The following is a 17,817-nucleotide window of genomic DNA, read 5'->3' as shown; positions in this document are numbered from 1 at the left end:
TTGTTTTCAAAGCTGAATCCAAAAACATGTTTTCATTTTATTATTCAATTTTATGTTCCATAAATCATATAATTTCTAGACTAGAAATTTTATTTTTTGTTTTAAAAACCAATATTTTGTTGGTTCTAAAAACATGCATGATTTTTTGAAACAAAACCATGCAATTTATCTTTTTATTCCCTTTGAAAACAAAAAACAGAGTTCAAGACATGTTTCTGTGGCTAATGTGGCGATTCCAAAAACAAATGAAAACAACAGCATTCATGTTGTAGATTGCCCACAAAGTCTTGGGATCTAGAAGTTAAAAGGGAAAGGAAGTTGGGGGGAGGGGGTAGTATCACTGCCCCGAGTATAAGGGTGAATATTTGTAATTTACCCTTCTAAGAATTGATTATTTAAAGCTGTAAAGAAAGTATTTTTTTTTCAATAAAAAATCAATTTGGCTCAAAACTCAATATTCAAATAATAATGATTCTTTGGATCATATTTTTAACCAAGGACAATTCCTTATTTAGAAAAGCTTAATAAGTGATTTTATCAGCAATTTGCACTCATTGAATGACAAAATAATATGAAAATTGGAAATATGCTCTTTCAAAAGGAAAAAATATGTTTGCTTATAAAGATTTTCCTTAAGTTATTCATGTAATTCATGAGGCACCAATCTATGGTGCATGTACATTTTTTAGTGAGACTTGCAAGGTGCGAAGTGCTTAGTTGATAAGGTCTGGTCTTTTGTTGGTTGTAGTGGAGAGTTAAAATTGAATCCTTCATACACCAGAGTCTAGACCACCTGCATGCCAACAAAATACATTCCATAATGGATCCTGGTCTCATAGTGAGATATCTCACGCGGTTTTTAGATCGAGTTGGTAGGGGGTGGGGGGTTTAGAAAGTTGGCAGGAGATCCTAACTCCTTACATCAGATTGGGGGATTTATGAGATTGGGGAATGAGCTACCCCTCCCCCGCTTACATCCTAACTCCTTACTATTCAAGTATATAGTTGCTGGGTTACATCACCGATGGCCCCTTAGTTGAGATGGCCACCTGGCATCTCTTCAAAAGAAAACGCGCAAAATCAATCTATGTACTATCTGATATGTTTTGTGGGCCTAACATGCACCGTGATTTGTCCCCATAACCCTCCTCAAGTTTTCTTTATAACCAGCCAAGAATTTATCAATTGAGCCACTATGGATTGGTAAAACAAAATATTTGTTATTGGTCACGTTTAGACATATTTGCAATGCAAATTAGGTTAACAATAAAATCATGGGTAATTATACTATGGTAAATTGACGGAAAAAGGTATGAATAGTCTGATCAATAGAATTTTAGAAGATTAGTATGCGTTTTCTTAATGGGTTATTCAATGGGAATTGGGATCTGCTCTCAAGTCTCAACAAAACCTGTCTCAGCATGCTTTTTATAGGATTTGTATTCGTAGATAGATTATGCGTGTGTTTGGAATCATGGAAGTTTATTGAATAAGGATTGTTACATAGGTGTAAATTTAACAATTTTCCCATTATGTGAATCTGTATGTTTAAGGATTTGTAAAAGTAGATTTTGATTTATATGAACTATATCATTGGGAGAAGCTTCATTTTAGCGCTTTCCTTAATGAATAGACATTTATTCATTATTTTGTTGATGCGGAGCCTATGTGTCAATAAACAAGTTTATCATTGTTTTTTCTTGATTTTCTAAACAAATAAAATACAAAATGTTTAGTTAATAAACGTCCAAATACATACTAGGTTGAAGCATGTTGAAACAGTTTTTATGGGGAGGAGATCCTAACTCCATTTCACCATAAGACTGAGACCCACCATGTCTTCATCTGAAAATGTGTAGAAGATATAAATCAAGCTGAACGTATTGAAAGCATTTATTTGTTTGGAGGGGATTTAGTCTCATACAATAGAGAATGTGATTCGGCTTCGGTCAGTGCAAGCCCTTGCTCACACCATTTGAATAGCCTCTTACAATCTAGCATTGGGAACGTTTTCCCATAAAATAAAATACAAAGCTGAAAGAGTATTCAAACAGGAGTTGCACTGATGGAAAAGCCAATTCAGAGGAAATTCATCCCCCATACATCAAAATCTGATCCCCACACCTGGAGGTGTTCTCCATGCCAACCCCACAATACATTCCTATGAATTACAAGAATCCAGATCTGCTTTTCACATCGACCTCCATCCACACATATGGAATATCTTGCATACTTCTATGTTATTATTTATAAGAGAGTTTCTAATACATGGTGGAACGTGGATATGAGGTCGGTGTGAGAAGTGTTAAAAAAGATGATCAGATTTTGATCCTCACAATACAGCCTTTCAGTTTACACCACTGTTTTCAAAATCAATCGGACCGGATGGTTGGAGCAGAAAAATGGGAATGACCAGTTCCGTTTTCCTCCAAAATTGTTTTTTCAGTAAACCGCTGAACCGTTCAAATGATTTTGACCATTTTTCAAATTTTTAATTTTTTAATTTTTTGCTAGAACGGGCTGGCCATTCTGTTCGAACCGGTAATCAAACCCCTGACCGGCTCGATCACCGGTTCGTTTTTAAAAACCATGGTTTGCACCATCCTAATCTCCTAACATACAAGGACTAAATTATTCCTGACACGGTGTGAGTATAGTTATATGAGTACCAAATCCGAACTCAGCGAATGGGTGTCAACCAGCTTGTTCACGATACCAGCAAGTAGCAACTAGCAAGGGTTGGATCAAATCCCGTTTTCTTCCGTTGACCCCGAATACCCGAATGTGCTACAAACAAAAATATGTAATATGGATTACAACCCCATTGAAACCGTAAACTATTATCAAATGACGTGTTTAATTCTGATTGAATTTGATATCAATCGATGTGTTTAAGTGTGACTGAATTTTTTTATCAACTGGCGCGTGTTTATAGCAAATTCGTAGGGGTGGCTGGGACAGGCCCCGTTTATCAATTTTCAAAATAAAAAGAAAAGGCCTCCACCCTGCACCATAAGCAAAAGCCGACCCGAATAAATATCTGATGAGTCCGAATCTCCTAGCCCAAAAAAAATTATATACACTCATTTACAGCCGCACGGTAGGAACATCTCTTATACATTAAATGAGGAGATGTTCTACGTGCGGCTGTGGCGGGATGTAGCCAGCGTTCAGTGGTCAGCAGATTAGATCCGCGCTCATCTGACCCAACCAAAATTAGTCATACCAAACGCGTCCAAATATGGGGCGGGTTAATCGGTAACCCGCCCCATTGACATCCCTGCAAGAAAAAGATGTGTTGCTTCGGTAAACAGTAAACAATACGTGAACCTTCCGTTTGTTCACTCCGCTGCCGTGTCACCCTTCCTTCTCGTTGGCGCAGCAAGCCAGCAACGAAGGAAACTGCACACTGCAACCGGCACCACCGCCATTGCCAGCACCGTCACCAGACCCGGTGCCACGGGATCGGCACTAACACGGGGTGGTAGGAAATTGAGGACTCAAACTCTGTCTATCCTTCTGCAACTTTAGCATCATGGGAAGAAATATTCTCCCAGTCCTCTTCATTGCGTTCCTATCTCTCCTTCCTTTCTCCTCTGCAGAGATAACAAACTTACAGATCTACGCGGACTCACGCTCCATGATCCTCTTCGAGAAATTCGGCTTCACCCACACCGGTCACGTTATCGTGGAGGTCAACGATGTATCCTACACCTCTTCTCTGTCCCAACCCGACCCCTCTCGGTTCGGCTTCTTCCTCCTCTCGGAGGAGGCCCTCATTCAGGTCCTCATAGAAGCCGAGCAGAACCCTAATTTTTGCGTCCTTGACAGCCACTACATTATCTCCCTCTTCACATTCAAAGCCCAGCGCACCTCCTTCAACAATTCGTACAACATCACCGACCCCAATGAATACAGTCTCTTCTTCGCTAACTGCGCACCACAGAGTCAGGTCACCATGACAGTTCGTACTGAGATCTACAACCTTGACAACGGCGTCAAAGACTATCTCCCCGCTGGCCAGACCCAGCTCCCCATGCTCTATTTCTTCTTCTTCCTGTCCTACTTAGCCTTCTTAGTGTTTTGGATTTACATTTGCTACACGAACAAGCTCTCAGTCCACCGGATCCATCTCTTGATGGCCGCCTTGCTCCTTATTAAGGCCTTGAATTTGATCTGCGCCGCTGTGGATAAGCACTATGTCAAGATCAGTGGTACCCCCCACGGTTGGGATGTTCTGTTCTATTTGTTCCAGTTTCTCAGGGTTGTGTTGCTTTTCACTGTCATCATCTTGATTGGTACGGGGTGGTCATTCTTGAAGCCGTTCTTACAAGAAAGGGAGAAGAAGGTTTTGATGATTGTGATCCCACTTCAGGTTCTTGCAAATTTGGCTTCTGTTGTGATTGGGGAGACGGGTCCGTTCATTAAGGATTGGGTAACTTGGAATCAGGTGTTCTTGTTGGTTGATATCATCTGTTGTTGCGCCATTATCTTCCCAATTGTGTGGTCGATCAGGTCATTGAGGGAGACATCCAAGACTGATGGCAAGGCTGCAAGGAATTTGGCCAAATTGACTCTTTTCCGGAAATTTTATGCCCTTGTAATTGGATACTTGTATTTTACGAGAATTGTGGTGTTTGCTCTCAGAACGATATCTGCTTACAAGTATCAGTGGGTGAGTAATGCGGCTGAAGAGACTGCAAGCCTTGTTTTTTATTTGGTAATGTTTTATATGTTTCGACCGGTTGAGAGAAATGAGTACTTTGTTCTCGATGAGGAGGAAGAAGAGGTCGCACAGGCAGCTCTTATGGACCAAGAATTTGAGCTTTGAACAAGGTTTTGGAGACGAATTCATTTATCCGCCTTTTGCCTTTTACTCTGACTGTAACATTTTGAGAATTGGTTGCATATTTGTGGGCGGATTTGTTGGTGTAGTGTGCCACTGCCCCAATCCCATTTACGTCTCCTTTTCCTGTAATAAGTACAATACCATTTCAAGTTTTGTGTCCTGGATTGTGGCTATAGGAATTTCGGATATGTCATATGTCATTGTACAATTCTCTCTCCTCCTGAAATACAAAGTAAGTCTCGCATTTCACTTTTGCTTAGATTCTCATTTTCCAAACATCTGGGTTGTGTTCTGATTGAAGAACTATTGTCTCTAATACCATGGTTCAGGTTTTCCATTGCTTCCAATGGGGTATCAGCTGATCTCTTGTTAACATATAATCATAACCATATATGATAAAGTGAAATAAAGTTTCAAAGGGGTTTTCTTTGGAAATATCACTAGGACTATAACATTGTTTATTTTTTGTTTCAGTTTTTCTGTCCTTCCCTTCAGCTTTTAGAAATATTTGTCAACTTTTGTGCAGTAACTGATTTCTAGTGATTTACTGAGACCATTTTGGAATTCTTTTACTTGTTCATTGCATGTAATATTAAGATGCAGGAGCTGAAGAGTCAAAATTGGAATTTTATGATATTTTATGTATTTTTGAACAATAGGGGTATTTTTGTCATTTTGAAATTTATGTGGGGTCCAATGATAGGGTTTAACTTGTCTAGTTATATTTTGCTTTTGTTTAAAATTTCAGAATCATTGCACAAGTAGGATTAGAGTTATTGAGTCTTCTTTGAATTGAAATAGGATATGACAGCTTAGTTTGAGTCCTATTAGGATTATCACAGTTTGACTCCTAGGGTTATTATGAGTTTAGAGTCTATAAATATGTATGGGCGTTTTACACAAAGGCAATGAATTATATTGAGTTTTCTTCAGCTTATGCTAGCTATGGTGAGTGATCCCCATGCTCTAGAGTGATTCTAGGTACCCTTTATTCCAGGTATTTTCTCTCTTATTCTCTCTATATTTTCTCTCTTATTCCTTCAAGAAACCATTACAGCCATCAAAGGCCATAAAATTCTGATCCAAGAAGACCATTCACATTCTCTAAGGACTAGAACTGAGCTGGTCCTACATCATATTATGTGGATTATATTTAAAAAAGGGCAGCCCAGTGCATGAGGCTCCCGCCAAGGCGGGGTCTGGGGAGGGATAGATGTATGCAGCCTTACCCTTGCACATACAGAGAGGTTGTTTCCAAGATTTGAAAATATCCTGATTATGGTGATGAATTCTTCTGAAAGGTTAAATGAAACTATACTGTTCAAATAAGAAAGTTTGCGTCTATGACACATGGAATTTTATTAGTGCAAGTTTTAAGCAGTTTAATACATACTATTATGTGTGGATCTTAGAATCGAATTATAGTTTTTATAGGAGAGGTTAGGTGTATTTAGGCACTTGATCTTGGTAATTCAATTATGACCATTTCAGTAGAGTTAGGAACTCCTATAGGAATTTCTGTACCAATGGTAAAATTGTTCTTTTTCTGTATATATTGTCTAACATGGTTAATTAATTATTTACTGGCACAAATCACATACAGTGTAGACCTAGGTGATGCTGCAAAGGAATGATTTGGTTGATTTTATTCATGTGCTTGGTATTAAATTTTCTTTAGAAGCATTTCTGGAAATATCATCAATTAATGAAGGTTTGGTTGATTTTTTTTCATATAATCGATCAGTAAGGTTCTTGATCTACATGGTGCTTGTTCTTATCATGGTTTGAATTTTCTTTCTTTTTTTTGGGGTGGGAGTTGGCTAGGTGTTATTTGGAAGAAAGAAACTGGCAGATTTCATTTATTTATTTTTATTTTCATTTTTTTTGGAACTAACCTTGCCAAGTATGTCATTATAGATAAAGTTCTACTTCTATAGCAGCTATTTCTTTCTTTTGTTTGTTCATCTTTGTTTTCATGCTTTTTCCTGCCCTTTGCTTCTAGATCCAGAGATTAAAGAGGTTTTTTTGCCTTTATTTTGTTTTAGTACTGGAGGGATTCTATATCCATACGTAGGTTATACCCCTTTTCTTCTTTAATAATACAATGCTATATATAAGGTACAGAAGAAAGTCTATGCATGAGCAGGAGTAGGAGAAATTAATTTGTAGAGGATCTTACAGATAGTTCTTGAGTAATCCTTGTAAAAAACTTGTAACATGTTGGATCTAATATAGATTATGAAGTACTATTTCAAGTTTGACAATTTGTTATCTTCATTATAGAGTGAATCTTATATGTGGCATGGATATGATGCTTCTCTAAATGGACTTGACAAGCTTAAAAGGGAACATGGGTTGTAGTCTGTAGAATATGGGTCAGGTGTGAACAACAGCTTCAATTTGATCAGTCAATAAAAAGATGGCTGGATGGTAGATACATGACTTAAAGATGGCAATTGGAGCTATGTGTGATTAATTGTAGTTATACACTTGTAAATCAAAACTTTTAACCTGCAGTCGAGCAATTATTTTATGAGGGAACTGTTTGCTAATATTAAATCTCTATCAGGTCTGAAGACTCTGAACCCTGTAATAGGATGCAACTTGGGTAGGGTTGGGTTGGGAATTTGTTAACATTTCAATGGGCCTGAATCCTAACCCTGAGCCCTATGTAGTTGAGATTCTTCAAATCAGGCTACCTGACTCTGACTTGCAGCCCTATCTGCTAGTATTTATATCTGGGGAGGACATCCTGAACCAGAGAATCTATTGGAGCTTTTGAGGCTTTCCCTTCCTTACAGGGATAATGGTATGGAGTTTTATTATGTAGCAAAAAGGTGGTTTACACATGAGAGGATGTACAAAAGGCGTATAAGTCATAAATGGATAGCTTCCAACTCCTCCATTACAAAAAAGCAATCAAGCATAGGTCTGTCACTATACAAAAGAACCCTGTCAATCTTAGATTTAGCAAGATCATCAACCACACCACACCAAGTTCTCTGGAATCTACCAGATTTGCACTCTCTTTGGTTTGATTTCAGTATTGTGCCAGACAGCAGGGCCACTACCCAACATACCCTATCTGAAACATCTTCTGAAGACCTCATCTATAAACTAGGCTCATCCATGCTTGCCTGGCAAGAAGAGCCAGCCCCAAATGTAACGTGAGAAGCCTCATATTTCTGCTGGAGCCTCTAGGGCTTGCTTCTCATTCTGAATTTTTACCAGAGAATTTGCATGTATTGCTTTTGTATGCTGTTTTATATTGTTGATGCTGATATTTATGGATTATTCATGAGAAGGCTGTTATTTCAATGGGAATGTACGATTTTGCAGATAGAGAGTTTGTTTATTATCCACAATGATAAAAGTGGCATTAGACTACATTCACATAACTATTACAGTGGAATCTGGTTATGGGGTCATGCGAACTGATAACAAACACGGTGGAAGATGATATTCCACTTTTGTCATTTATATAGTTGGCAAGCCTCGCAAAATAAAAAAAGGTTAACTTGAGAAGCTCTATTAAGGCAAGAATCAGTAGAGATTACCTAGTAGGAAAGAAGAAGGGAGATAGAGCGTTAAGATCATCATTTATCACCTGCCATAACATGCAGTTTTTTGTTAGGAGATAGAACCATGGAATTTTTTAATGATACCTCATAATCAAGTCCTGTCAATATTGCTCCAGATTCCACAATAACTCTGAAGTTTTGCATGCCTGGGTGATGGTGAAAGCGTAGGTGACCCCTACTTGTGAAGGAAACTCTCTAGCTGGTTGTAGTGGAGACTTAGGAATTATAATATATTTCAACCTTCACTTGGGTTGGTGGAGGCTATGGGTATATGGGGGATACCTTTTGACAAAAACTGCTATGCAGAAAATCTATAAACTATATTTTGGGGTTACATTCTTCTATGTAGAGTAACAAGAATTGAATGCCCAGAGTTCCTTTCCTGGAAAAGCCTGAAAAATTCTGATCCCCCGTGTGCCTCTTAGGGGACTTTCTGTCAAATATAAATGGTGGTGCTTCTGCTTCAAGTATAAATCTCTCTCTCTCTCTATATATATATATATGAAATGCCTGCTTTCTCCGTTCAGAAAACGGAATCTACTCGTGCGAGTAGATTTCGCCTCTCACGTGCAGATGTTTTGGTTCACGTGTAAACAAATCTGTTTGTTCGACCAAGGGTTTGGTTCACGAGCATACAGACCTTCGATTCAGGAGAGCTTCGAGGGAAGAAGAGGAGAACGACAAGCGTCGAGGAAGAAATCCAACGGCGAGCTTTGAGGAAGAAATTGAGGAAGAAATCCGATCCGGCGACCTCGGATGGTTCTGTTTCAGCTGTTCCTCCCGTAGAAAACCCTACTGCTCTTTGATTTGCTGTTACTGCAACCCCTGTAAGGTTTCTAAGAAATCCGATCCGGCGACCTCGGATGGCTCTGTTTCAGCTGTTCCTCCCGTAGAAAACCCTACTGCTCTTTGATTCGCTGTTACTGCAACCCCTGTAAGGTTTCTGGAGACGGATCCGTTCCCTTCCAAGGTATGTGGTTTTAACTTTTTCTTTCATTGCATTCGTTTTGATTTTTCCTCGTTCTTCAAAATCTAGGGTTTTTCAACCTCAGTGTTCTATTGTATTTGTTCTCATTGTTTTCTCTTTCCCGGTTCTCGTTGTAAACCCTACTTTCCGTACTTTTTATTTTGCTTTTTGTCTTTGTTTCACTTCCTTTAATTGGTTGTTCTTTATTTTTGTTCGTATTTTTTTCCTACTATAAATATGTTTATCTTAGCCTAATCAAATGCATGTTCTGTTGTATTTGTTCTCATTGTTTTCTCTTTCCTGGTTCTCATTGTAACTAATTTTCTCATCTTCTGTTCTCAGAAACCCTACTTTCCGTACCTTTAATTTTGGGTTTTGTCTTCGTTTCACTCCTTTAATCGGTTGTTCTGTATTTTTGTTCGTATTTTTTGCCTACTATAAATATATTTATCCTAGCCTAATCAAATGCATTGGTAAAACACACGACACTTATTCTCTTAGTGGTAATTGTGATGATTTTTGAGCCCAAAGGGGTAATTCCTCAACCTGGTTTTACCATTATGCTTATCGAGCCTAGGTTTTCTTCATTGTTATTTTTGAATCAGAGAGACGTATTATCCAGAAGCTATATGTTAATCCATTGCTTGTTGCTTCTAATAAGTTTGGCTTTTATTGGTTGCAGGGACCGGTGCTACAGATTTACAATATATTTTACAAGCATGTCTTTGGAGTTGACGTCTTCCAAAAGACCATCGGATTGCAACCCTTTGGAGCCTAACGGAAAGGGTCTTCAACTGCAGCACCAATTACTGAAAATACCCCCTGGTACTACTGTTTTTCATGTGCTATGTCCTGCTTCCAAGACTGCTGGTGTGATCGGCAAAGGTGGTACCGTCGTATCACAAATACGCCAGGAAACTGGAGCAAAGGTTAGAACTGAGGAAATTGTTCCTGGGTGTGATGAAAGAGTAATTGTTATTTCAGAACCTGATAAAGAAGCAGAAGCTGGTAATGAGCAGAGCAAAGTAGATGGTGGTGAAGAGAAACAATGAGGCTGACGAGAGTGATGATACAAAGGAACAAGATGATAACAATGAAGATAAAGAATCTGCTCCAGGGGAAGACTTACAATCTGATAAAAACAAATTCTGCTATGATAAAGGCCCTCTTTCTCGTTTCTAAAAGAATGTTTGAAGGAGAACCTGGGACTGATGGAGGTGATGAGGAAAGTAAGAAGTCTTTGTCAGTTGTTGTGAGGTTACTTGTGCTCTCTAGCCAAGTTGGGTGTCTACTGGGAAAAGGTGGAAGTGTCGTCAAGCAAATGTCAGCAGAAAGTGGGGCGCAGATCCAGATTCTTCCTAGAGACAAGTTTCCTTCATGTGCAACCCCCCCTTTGATGAATTTGTCCAGGTAACAGGCAACTCATTTAGTTATATCTGTCTTTATCTTCTTTCTTTTGCTCTTTGGTTTTGTAGAATGATACTGGTATCACAGGTTTTATCTTTGCCCATATAATCACAATTGTAAGAACATAAACTGTTTTTATTTTTTATTTTTTTTGGTGCTAATATGGGGAGGGTTATACAGTGTCATGTCTTGTCCTTTTTGTGGTTTAAGGGTTCTGTGATGAACAAGCTCTTGAGTTAAGGATTCACCTTTATCCTATTTACTACAGCATATGTTGTTCCTATACCTTTGAAATTTGTGGCATTCATGTATTTTTCAATTCTTCTCCTACCTTTTCAATTGAGGATTATATGGAGAAGCAGATATTGCTTTTGCTTGTATATATATTAAAGTGAAAGGGGTGCTCTCCCCTATTGTTATTTAGAATCTTACTGTTCAACACTGTAGTTGAACAGCTCTCCATCTCTGACAAACGTCTATCTCTTTCTTTTCACTATTTCTCTCTTTTGTCTCAAGCAGCTTGTACGTGTACCCATTGCATGACACATGTATCGAGATTTTTCTTTCTTTCCATCCCCTCTTTAGATTAATGTCTTTCCCCCTGTTTTTCTCTCTCCCTCCATATCTTCATCACCCCCTCAGAGTGGTAGATAAGACCTCCCCTCTTCCCCCTGTTTTTCTAGAGACTGAGATTGAGATAGAACGTAGGACGACTGACAATATGCGTTATAAGCTGCCTCTCTCATGAAGATGTATCACTCATGCAGGAACACTGGCATCGCCTCTCTGCAGGTGTAGAATGTCGTCGACATGGCGAAGGTGAAGAATCCCAGTCGCTCTCGGATGCCCTTGGGAGGGTTGTCTACATGCCAGAATATGGTAGCCAAGATGATACCAGTTTCCAAAACTGCTCCTTAACGGACCCCAACCATTTCATTTGATATCTGATTTGGGGGATTCCATTTCATTGCTTAGATATTTGAGATTGTGAACCTTGCAGATGAGCTTCTCCCCCCATTGCCTCAAGGAACCATTCCCCTCCCAACCAGCTCTAATTATCTAGTGAAAGGCTCTGCTGGAAAGAAATCTCCTGCCAGTAATTCTGGGAAGCAAGAAGATGCAAATGGAACTGTCAATGAGGTTTCAATCCGTGAGAGGTTATTGCATGATCAACCTGAGCTCCTGCAGCAATTTGGAATGGATCTTCATCCTGTTCTGATACAGGTTAGTTGCTCCAAGAGTTTTATTTTATGCTAAGAGGCTTTGACCTGTCGTTCAATTAAATGGATAATAGAGTTCATACTTTTTCTTATTTTACTCACCTTTTGCTGAGCAGATCTATGAATCTAGTGTGAATGGTCCAGTCCGCCACAAATGTTTGTCGGTTATTAGAAAATTGATTCAGTCTTTACTAAGTGTAACAAACATATCAAGGTACTTGCATTATTTTACTCTTTCTTGAATTGATTTATGCTTTGTGCAAATATTATTCAGTGTGTAATTTTTTTGTCATGCATATTTAAGAAGTTTATTTTTTGGTTATCTATTGTTTGATCTCCCAGTTTCTTAGCTGGTGTTTTAGCATGGAAAGATCCACAAGTATTGATTCCTGCACTTTAGATAGCAGAGATTCTTATGGAAAAGCTTCCTGAAACATTTTCCAAGATGTTTGTGAGAGAGGGGGTGGTTCATGCTGTAGATACACTTATATCAACTGGTTCTTTAAATACAGCTACTGTCCAATCATCTTCTGTTGAAAAAGATAATGATTATGTACCTGGAACCTCATCACATTCCAGGCGCTATGGGTGATGCAGTGGTTGTTCAAATGCAGATGTAAATCCCTTGGAAGAATCAAAAAGTGTTACACCTGGCAGTGTTGGTTCACCGCCAGCATCAGTAGAAATCCCAACTGTTAATTCTAGTCTTCATGCAAAAGCTTTTAAAGATAAATATTTTTTGGCAGATAGCAAGGCAGCTGAAGTCGGTGTAACTGATGACCTTCTATGCTTGAAAAACCTATGTTCGAAGTTGAATGCTTGTGTTGATGATCAAAAGACTAAATCAAAGGGTAAATCAAAGGCTTCTGCCCTTGCCTAGCTGACCTTTTAGCTAATACAGAGGAACACTTGATTGGAGTGATATCTTAGATGCTAGCAGAACTGAGTAAAGGAGATGGTGTTTCCACATTTGAGTTCATTGGTAGTGGAGTTGTTGCAGCTTTGCTGCACTACTTTTCCTGTGGAACCTTTTCCAAGGAGAGAATATCAGAAGCTAATCTGCCTAGGTTTTGACAACAAGCACTTAAAAGATTCAAGTCTTTTATTTCTGTTTCTCTTCCTGATGGTATTAATGAAGGGAATGAAGCTCCTATGACTGTCTTGGTTCAGAAGCTTCAGAATTCCCTGTCTTCTTTGGAGCATTTTCCAGTTGTACTGAGTCATTCCTCTAGGTCATCCAGTGGAAGTGCACATCTGTCATCAGGGCTGAGTGCATTGGCTCAGCCATTCTAGCTACGTCTTTGTAGAGCTCAAGGAGACAAATCTCTTCGTGATTATTTGTCAAACATTGTGTTCATTGATTACCCTTGCAAGTTTAGCTGCTGTAGAAGAATTTCCTTGGCATCTTCAGGAAATTCTGACCCTGGTACAACACTTGCAGGAGCTTGTGCTTCATCACTATCTACATCTACACCTTCTTCCACTCATCGCCATTCCACCAGATCCAGATCATTGGTGACTACTGGAGGTGCATCTAGGAAGGACCAGGCTCAAGATAGTAATACAAGCTCTTCAAAAGGAAAGGGCAAGGCTGTTCTAAAATCTGCTCCAGATGAGACAAGAGGACCTCAAACAAGAAATGCTGCATGCAGAAGAGCAGCTTCAGACAAAGATGCCCAAATGAAACCTGCCCATGAGGACTCTAGGTCTGAGGTATGACCATAGTAACTCAAATATCCAGATAATCGTTAAGTATTCTGGGTGTCGTACTTTTACTTGATGTTTTGTTTCCCATAACTGTAATATCCACATCATTGTAATTGTAAGTTCTATGTGCCACTAGCCTCTGGCGCATGCACACATATACATATGCAGGACGGAATGTACTGTGGCTATCTTGACTCTTGATTGTGTGCTAAAACCATGTTTAGCTCCTTTTTTTATTCTCCTTGTATATTTCATACAATTATTCAAATGTAGTAGTATCTTGTGCCGACAAAAAAAGGTTTGCTTATTGCTCAGTTATCGGAAAAATGCCTGGTTTTAGCTGAGCTGATGAATCTTGATAATGCTGTGCGTTATGTGGCTGTACACATTTGCTGAACTTGTCTGTAGAATTGTAGCTAGCTAACATGATAATAGCTTGGTTTGGATTTTTCACATCTTCTTGAGGAAAAAATTTCCACTTTTATTCCTTCTCAAATTTTAGCAAATTTGGTAACATGTAAATCACCAAAATATGAAGTTATTAATATGGGAGAAAAGTTATACCAGTCATTTTTATGAGTTTGTGTACCACATGAGAATTGATTATTGATTGCATATTCTGGGCATTATGGAAACATCTGCTATATTATGCACTCATTATGCGTAAAGTTCTTAAGAGACTTCAATTGCCTTGCTTTACTGTTATCAATGCTCTGAACAAATGTTGCTGGATCCTTGCAGTAGCATATTGAGAGTTGTTTTCTTTACTTGACATGGCTGAAATCAACGTAGTAAAAATGAACTATAATAGGATGCACCATAGGCGAAGCTGAGGTGACTGATTTCCAGTTGAACATGTTTGGTTGTTGTGTGGGTTAATGCATGACTGGGATGTTGGTTGGTGTAGTAATACTCATCTGGTTGCACAACTGAACTGAAAGACGCCATCGTTGCCAGCATTTCAAGAGGAAAGCTGGTTTCCTACGGTGCTCCCTCCGCCAACAGGATCCCATGCCCACCTCGCTCTGGGAGGTCACTACACTCATAACTGCTAGAAGGCTAGAGGCCCTGTCCATCCACACACCAGAGGGTGATCTTGCTGGTAATAGCTTTTTAACCATTTCGGTTTCCACGATCCTCATGTCACCTTCCATCATCTGGGTTTGTTTTCTTTTACCTACGATTTTATTTAGTTTTAGCTGCTGAATAATTTAGGGCTTGGTCCAGTTCCTAAACATTGAATAAAATAACAGCGATGGAGAGAGAGAGAGAGAGAGAGAGAGAGAGAGAGAGAATTCGAATAGCTCACCTCAAGGGGAAGGCATTAACATGTTTATGTAAAGAATAAGATCTTTTTTTTTTTTAAGAAGCATATTAACCTTTCTTTAAATTCATATGGGCAGTGCTTTATTACACCATTTCCAAATGTATAATTAATTTCTTTCAAAAACATATTACTGTGATCAACAATTGATTTCTCGCTATTTCTGTGACAAGTACTCTTATATCAAAACACCTCTTGTGTTGTTTATAAATTGTCAGAACACCCCTTACTATTGTGAGAGTTAACTACTATAAGGAGTATTTATCATGGTGAGGAGTATAAAAATTTCACTTTAAGAACTTTTTTTCTTACACCCACCCCGCTAGTGGTGTATTAACCTGAAACACCGAAGCTATTTTTGGTTTGATTGAAAATAAGAGAGACAAAATGTTAAGGGAAATTTTTCAAGACTTTATTTATTTGCAGTGCAATTTTATTTGTATTGGTGCAGGAGTATGGTAGTGCAAATATATTGAATGCAAATTTCTGGTTTATTTTTGTCTAAGGCATTACTTTGTTTTGTCTGTTTGTGGTGCAGACGTAGACTTGAAACAGAGTAAAACCTAGAAGTATATGAGTCAAATTTGCGTTCTTTTTTATTCAAACCCTATGCATTTGTGCTAGTGCAAGTGAAATTGCATTGCAAACAAAGCATAAGGAATTTTACAACGTCTGTTAAAGAATTTTCCCTCCATTTTCTCATATTTCCTATTGGATTATGATGCTGGAAAGACGTTATACTGGAAAAACTTATAACCAATCAAATCATAGATTTTTCCCAAATCAAAAACAATTTTTTTTCAACCAAATACCCATTGATACTTTGTACTAAAAAATGCAATTCCAGAGTTTTTTCTTTTTTCTTTTATTTTTCAATTAGATATATTCACAAATAGATATGTTAGGTAGGTCAGAACTGATGCCTTTTTTTTGGGGGGGTTTCTAGCTGATAAGGGCAACTTTTTGCCTTGAATATCAGTAAAATATAATATTTTTATAAAATAATTAAAATAGGAAAGGGCAGTGACATTATTCCTCGTCTTCCTCCTTTGCCTTTCTATTAATGCGAATACATTGGATTCGAAGAGGTGAGGCTTGGAGGAAGACGAGGGTGGATAAGAGAAGGAAGAGGAAGACGAGGGTTTTGCGCACATACATGGGCGGATAAGAGAAGGAAGAGGAATGAAAGGAACAATGGATTTTCCCATGTCAGTGGACATTGTTCCTCTTCCTTCTCTTATCTGCCCATGTCAGTGTGCAAAACGGAGAACGCCTTATCCACCCATGTTAGTGCGCAAAATGGAGGAATACGAGGAGCAACGCATCCATGTCAGTGTGCAAAACAGAGGAAGACGTGGAACAATGCACCCATGTCAATGTCCATTGTTCCTCGTCTTATCCGCCCATGTTAGTGCGCAAAACCCTCATCATCCTCTTCCTTTTCTTATCCGCCCTTGTCTTCCTCCAAGCCTCGCCTTCGTCTTCAAATCCAATGTATCAGTATGAATACAAAGGCAGAGGAGGAAGATGAGGAACAATGTCATTGCCCTTTCTTGATAAAATATTATTTTCTAAAAAAGCTATTCTATTTTGGTTATTGTATAAAATATTATTTTTTATTGATATTCAGGGCAAGAAGTTGCCTTTTCTACTAAAAACTTTATTTTTTGAAAAATGACACGACAAATATGTTTTTTGAAGAAACGCCCATTGCTTGGTTGGTGTTTTCCTGAAAACCGTTTTCTTAGACCATTTCCTTTTTGATGTTTTCTTGTTTTATACTGTTGCTAGCAATAGTACGCTGAATGATGGTTTTCAAAACCGGACCGACCCGGACGGTCGGACCAGAAAAACCGGTAACTGGTTATGTCCACAGGTCCGGTTATACTAAAAACCGGAAATCTCTAAAAAACGTTGAAAAAGTTAGAAAACTGCTGATCTGGGCGGTCGAACTGCTAAACCGTTCGACTCAGGCAGCGGTTCGCGGGTTCTCTTTTTTATTTTTACTGTTTTAAATAAAATACAAAAACAAAAAATAAAATTACTTTAATATCCCCATCCCAAATCGATTAAATAAAATAAAAAAACTGCTGAACCGGTTATAACCCCATTTTCGTTCTTACCTCCTCTCATCCCTCACACCCAACCGACCACTTGCAGCGGCCAGCACCTCTGACGCTCGACAACGACACACACCGACTACCACGATTAATGGCGATCGGCGATGGCGACTTTGCAGCGGCAGCCAGTGTTTTTTGCAATTTATAGCACTTCCAGGCTTTGCGGTAGGCGAGTTTGCAGCGACGGCCATCCCTCACACCCAACCGACCACTTGTGGCGGTCAGCACCTCCGGCGTTCGACGGCAACACACACCAACTGACCGTGATTAACGGCGACGGCGAGTTTGCAGCGGCAGCCATCATTTTTTGCAATTTGTAGCACTTCCGGGCTTTGTGGCAGGCGAGTTTGCAGCGGCGGCTGATTTGCAGCAACGGGCAGTTCTAAAGATTTGGAGATTGATTGTGAGTGTTTTTGACACCTAGGAGCAGTTCTAAAGAAATTCTCAGAAATTGAAGAAAAAACAAAGTTTTGAACTTTTTGCTTGGTTGAAGCTTAGGGAGCAGCATTTGGCATGGTGCTTAGGTACAAATTAATGTAATTTTTTTGATCAATTAGGTAAAATTAATATATATTGAAGTCTTTTACAGATCAATCTTGCACTACAAGAAAATCGGCCAAAGGCGGCGGTCACCGCCGCTAG

General features: G+C 38.9%; 1 protein-coding gene and 1 pseudogene across 4 annotated transcripts; both read left to right on the top strand.

Moving 5' to 3' along the window:
• Window positions 1–3,276: 3,276 nt before the first annotated feature.
• Window positions 3,277–5,108, top strand: LOC148870110 (protein CANDIDATE G PROTEIN-COUPLED RECEPTOR 7 pseudogene; annotated as a pseudogene). The gene has a single exon (XR_016107472.1). The product of XR_016107472.1 is annotated as a protein CANDIDATE G PROTEIN-COUPLED RECEPTOR 7 pseudogene (transcript).
• A 3,622-nt stretch (window positions 5,109–8,730) lies between these two features.
• Window positions 8,731–15,146, top strand: LOC148870109 (E3 ubiquitin-protein ligase UPL3-like). Of its 3 annotated transcripts, XR_016107474.1 has the most exons (7): window positions 9,059–9,400; window positions 10,080–10,807; window positions 11,572–11,683; window positions 11,805–12,028; window positions 12,141–12,238; window positions 13,466–13,737; window positions 14,639–15,146. XR_016107474.1 is itself a non-coding variant. In XM_088971056.1 (6 exons), the coding sequence occupies exons 2-6, from the start codon at window positions 10,775–10,777 to the stop codon at window positions 12,422–12,424; spliced, it is 525 nt and encodes a 174-aa protein (XP_088827182.1). In that variant the 5' UTR covers window positions 8,731–9,400; window positions 10,080–10,774; the 3' UTR covers window positions 12,425–14,096. The 3 variants fall into 3 exon arrangements, 2 of the variants coding, with proteins under 2 accessions (XP_088827182.1, XP_088827181.1); XM_088971056.1 differs by lacking the exon at window positions 14,639–15,146 and having other exon boundaries at window positions 8,731–9,400; window positions 12,367–14,096; XM_088971055.1 differs by lacking the exon at window positions 14,639–15,146 and having other exon boundaries at window positions 13,466–14,096.
• Window positions 15,147–17,817: the final 2,671 nt, after the last annotated feature.

The sequence above is a fragment of the Nelumbo lutea genome, chromosome 2 (genome assembly GCF_056320005.1).
Source record: "Nelumbo lutea isolate HS-2025 chromosome 2, American lotus-T2T, whole genome shotgun sequence".
NCBI lineage: Eukaryota > Viridiplantae > Streptophyta > Magnoliopsida > Proteales > Nelumbonaceae > Nelumbo > Nelumbo lutea.
The sequence above is the reverse complement of the archived record's forward strand: the minus strand, read 5'-3'. Positions and strand labels throughout refer to the sequence as shown.

Bases quoted from the DNA above. Each gene is read 5' to 3' on its own strand.
- LOC148870109 (XM_088971055.1), top strand. From the start codon at position 10,775: ATGTGCAACCCCCCCTTTGATGAATTTGTCCAG. The intron at 10,808-11,571 runs GTAACAGGCAAC...TCACTCATGCAG, and splicing joins CCTTTGATGAATTTGTCCAG to GAACACTGGCATCGCCTCTC. The intron at 11,684-11,804 runs GTAGCCAAGATG...TGAACCTTGCAG, and splicing joins TGTCTACATGCCAGAATATG to ATGAGCTTCTCCCCCCATTG.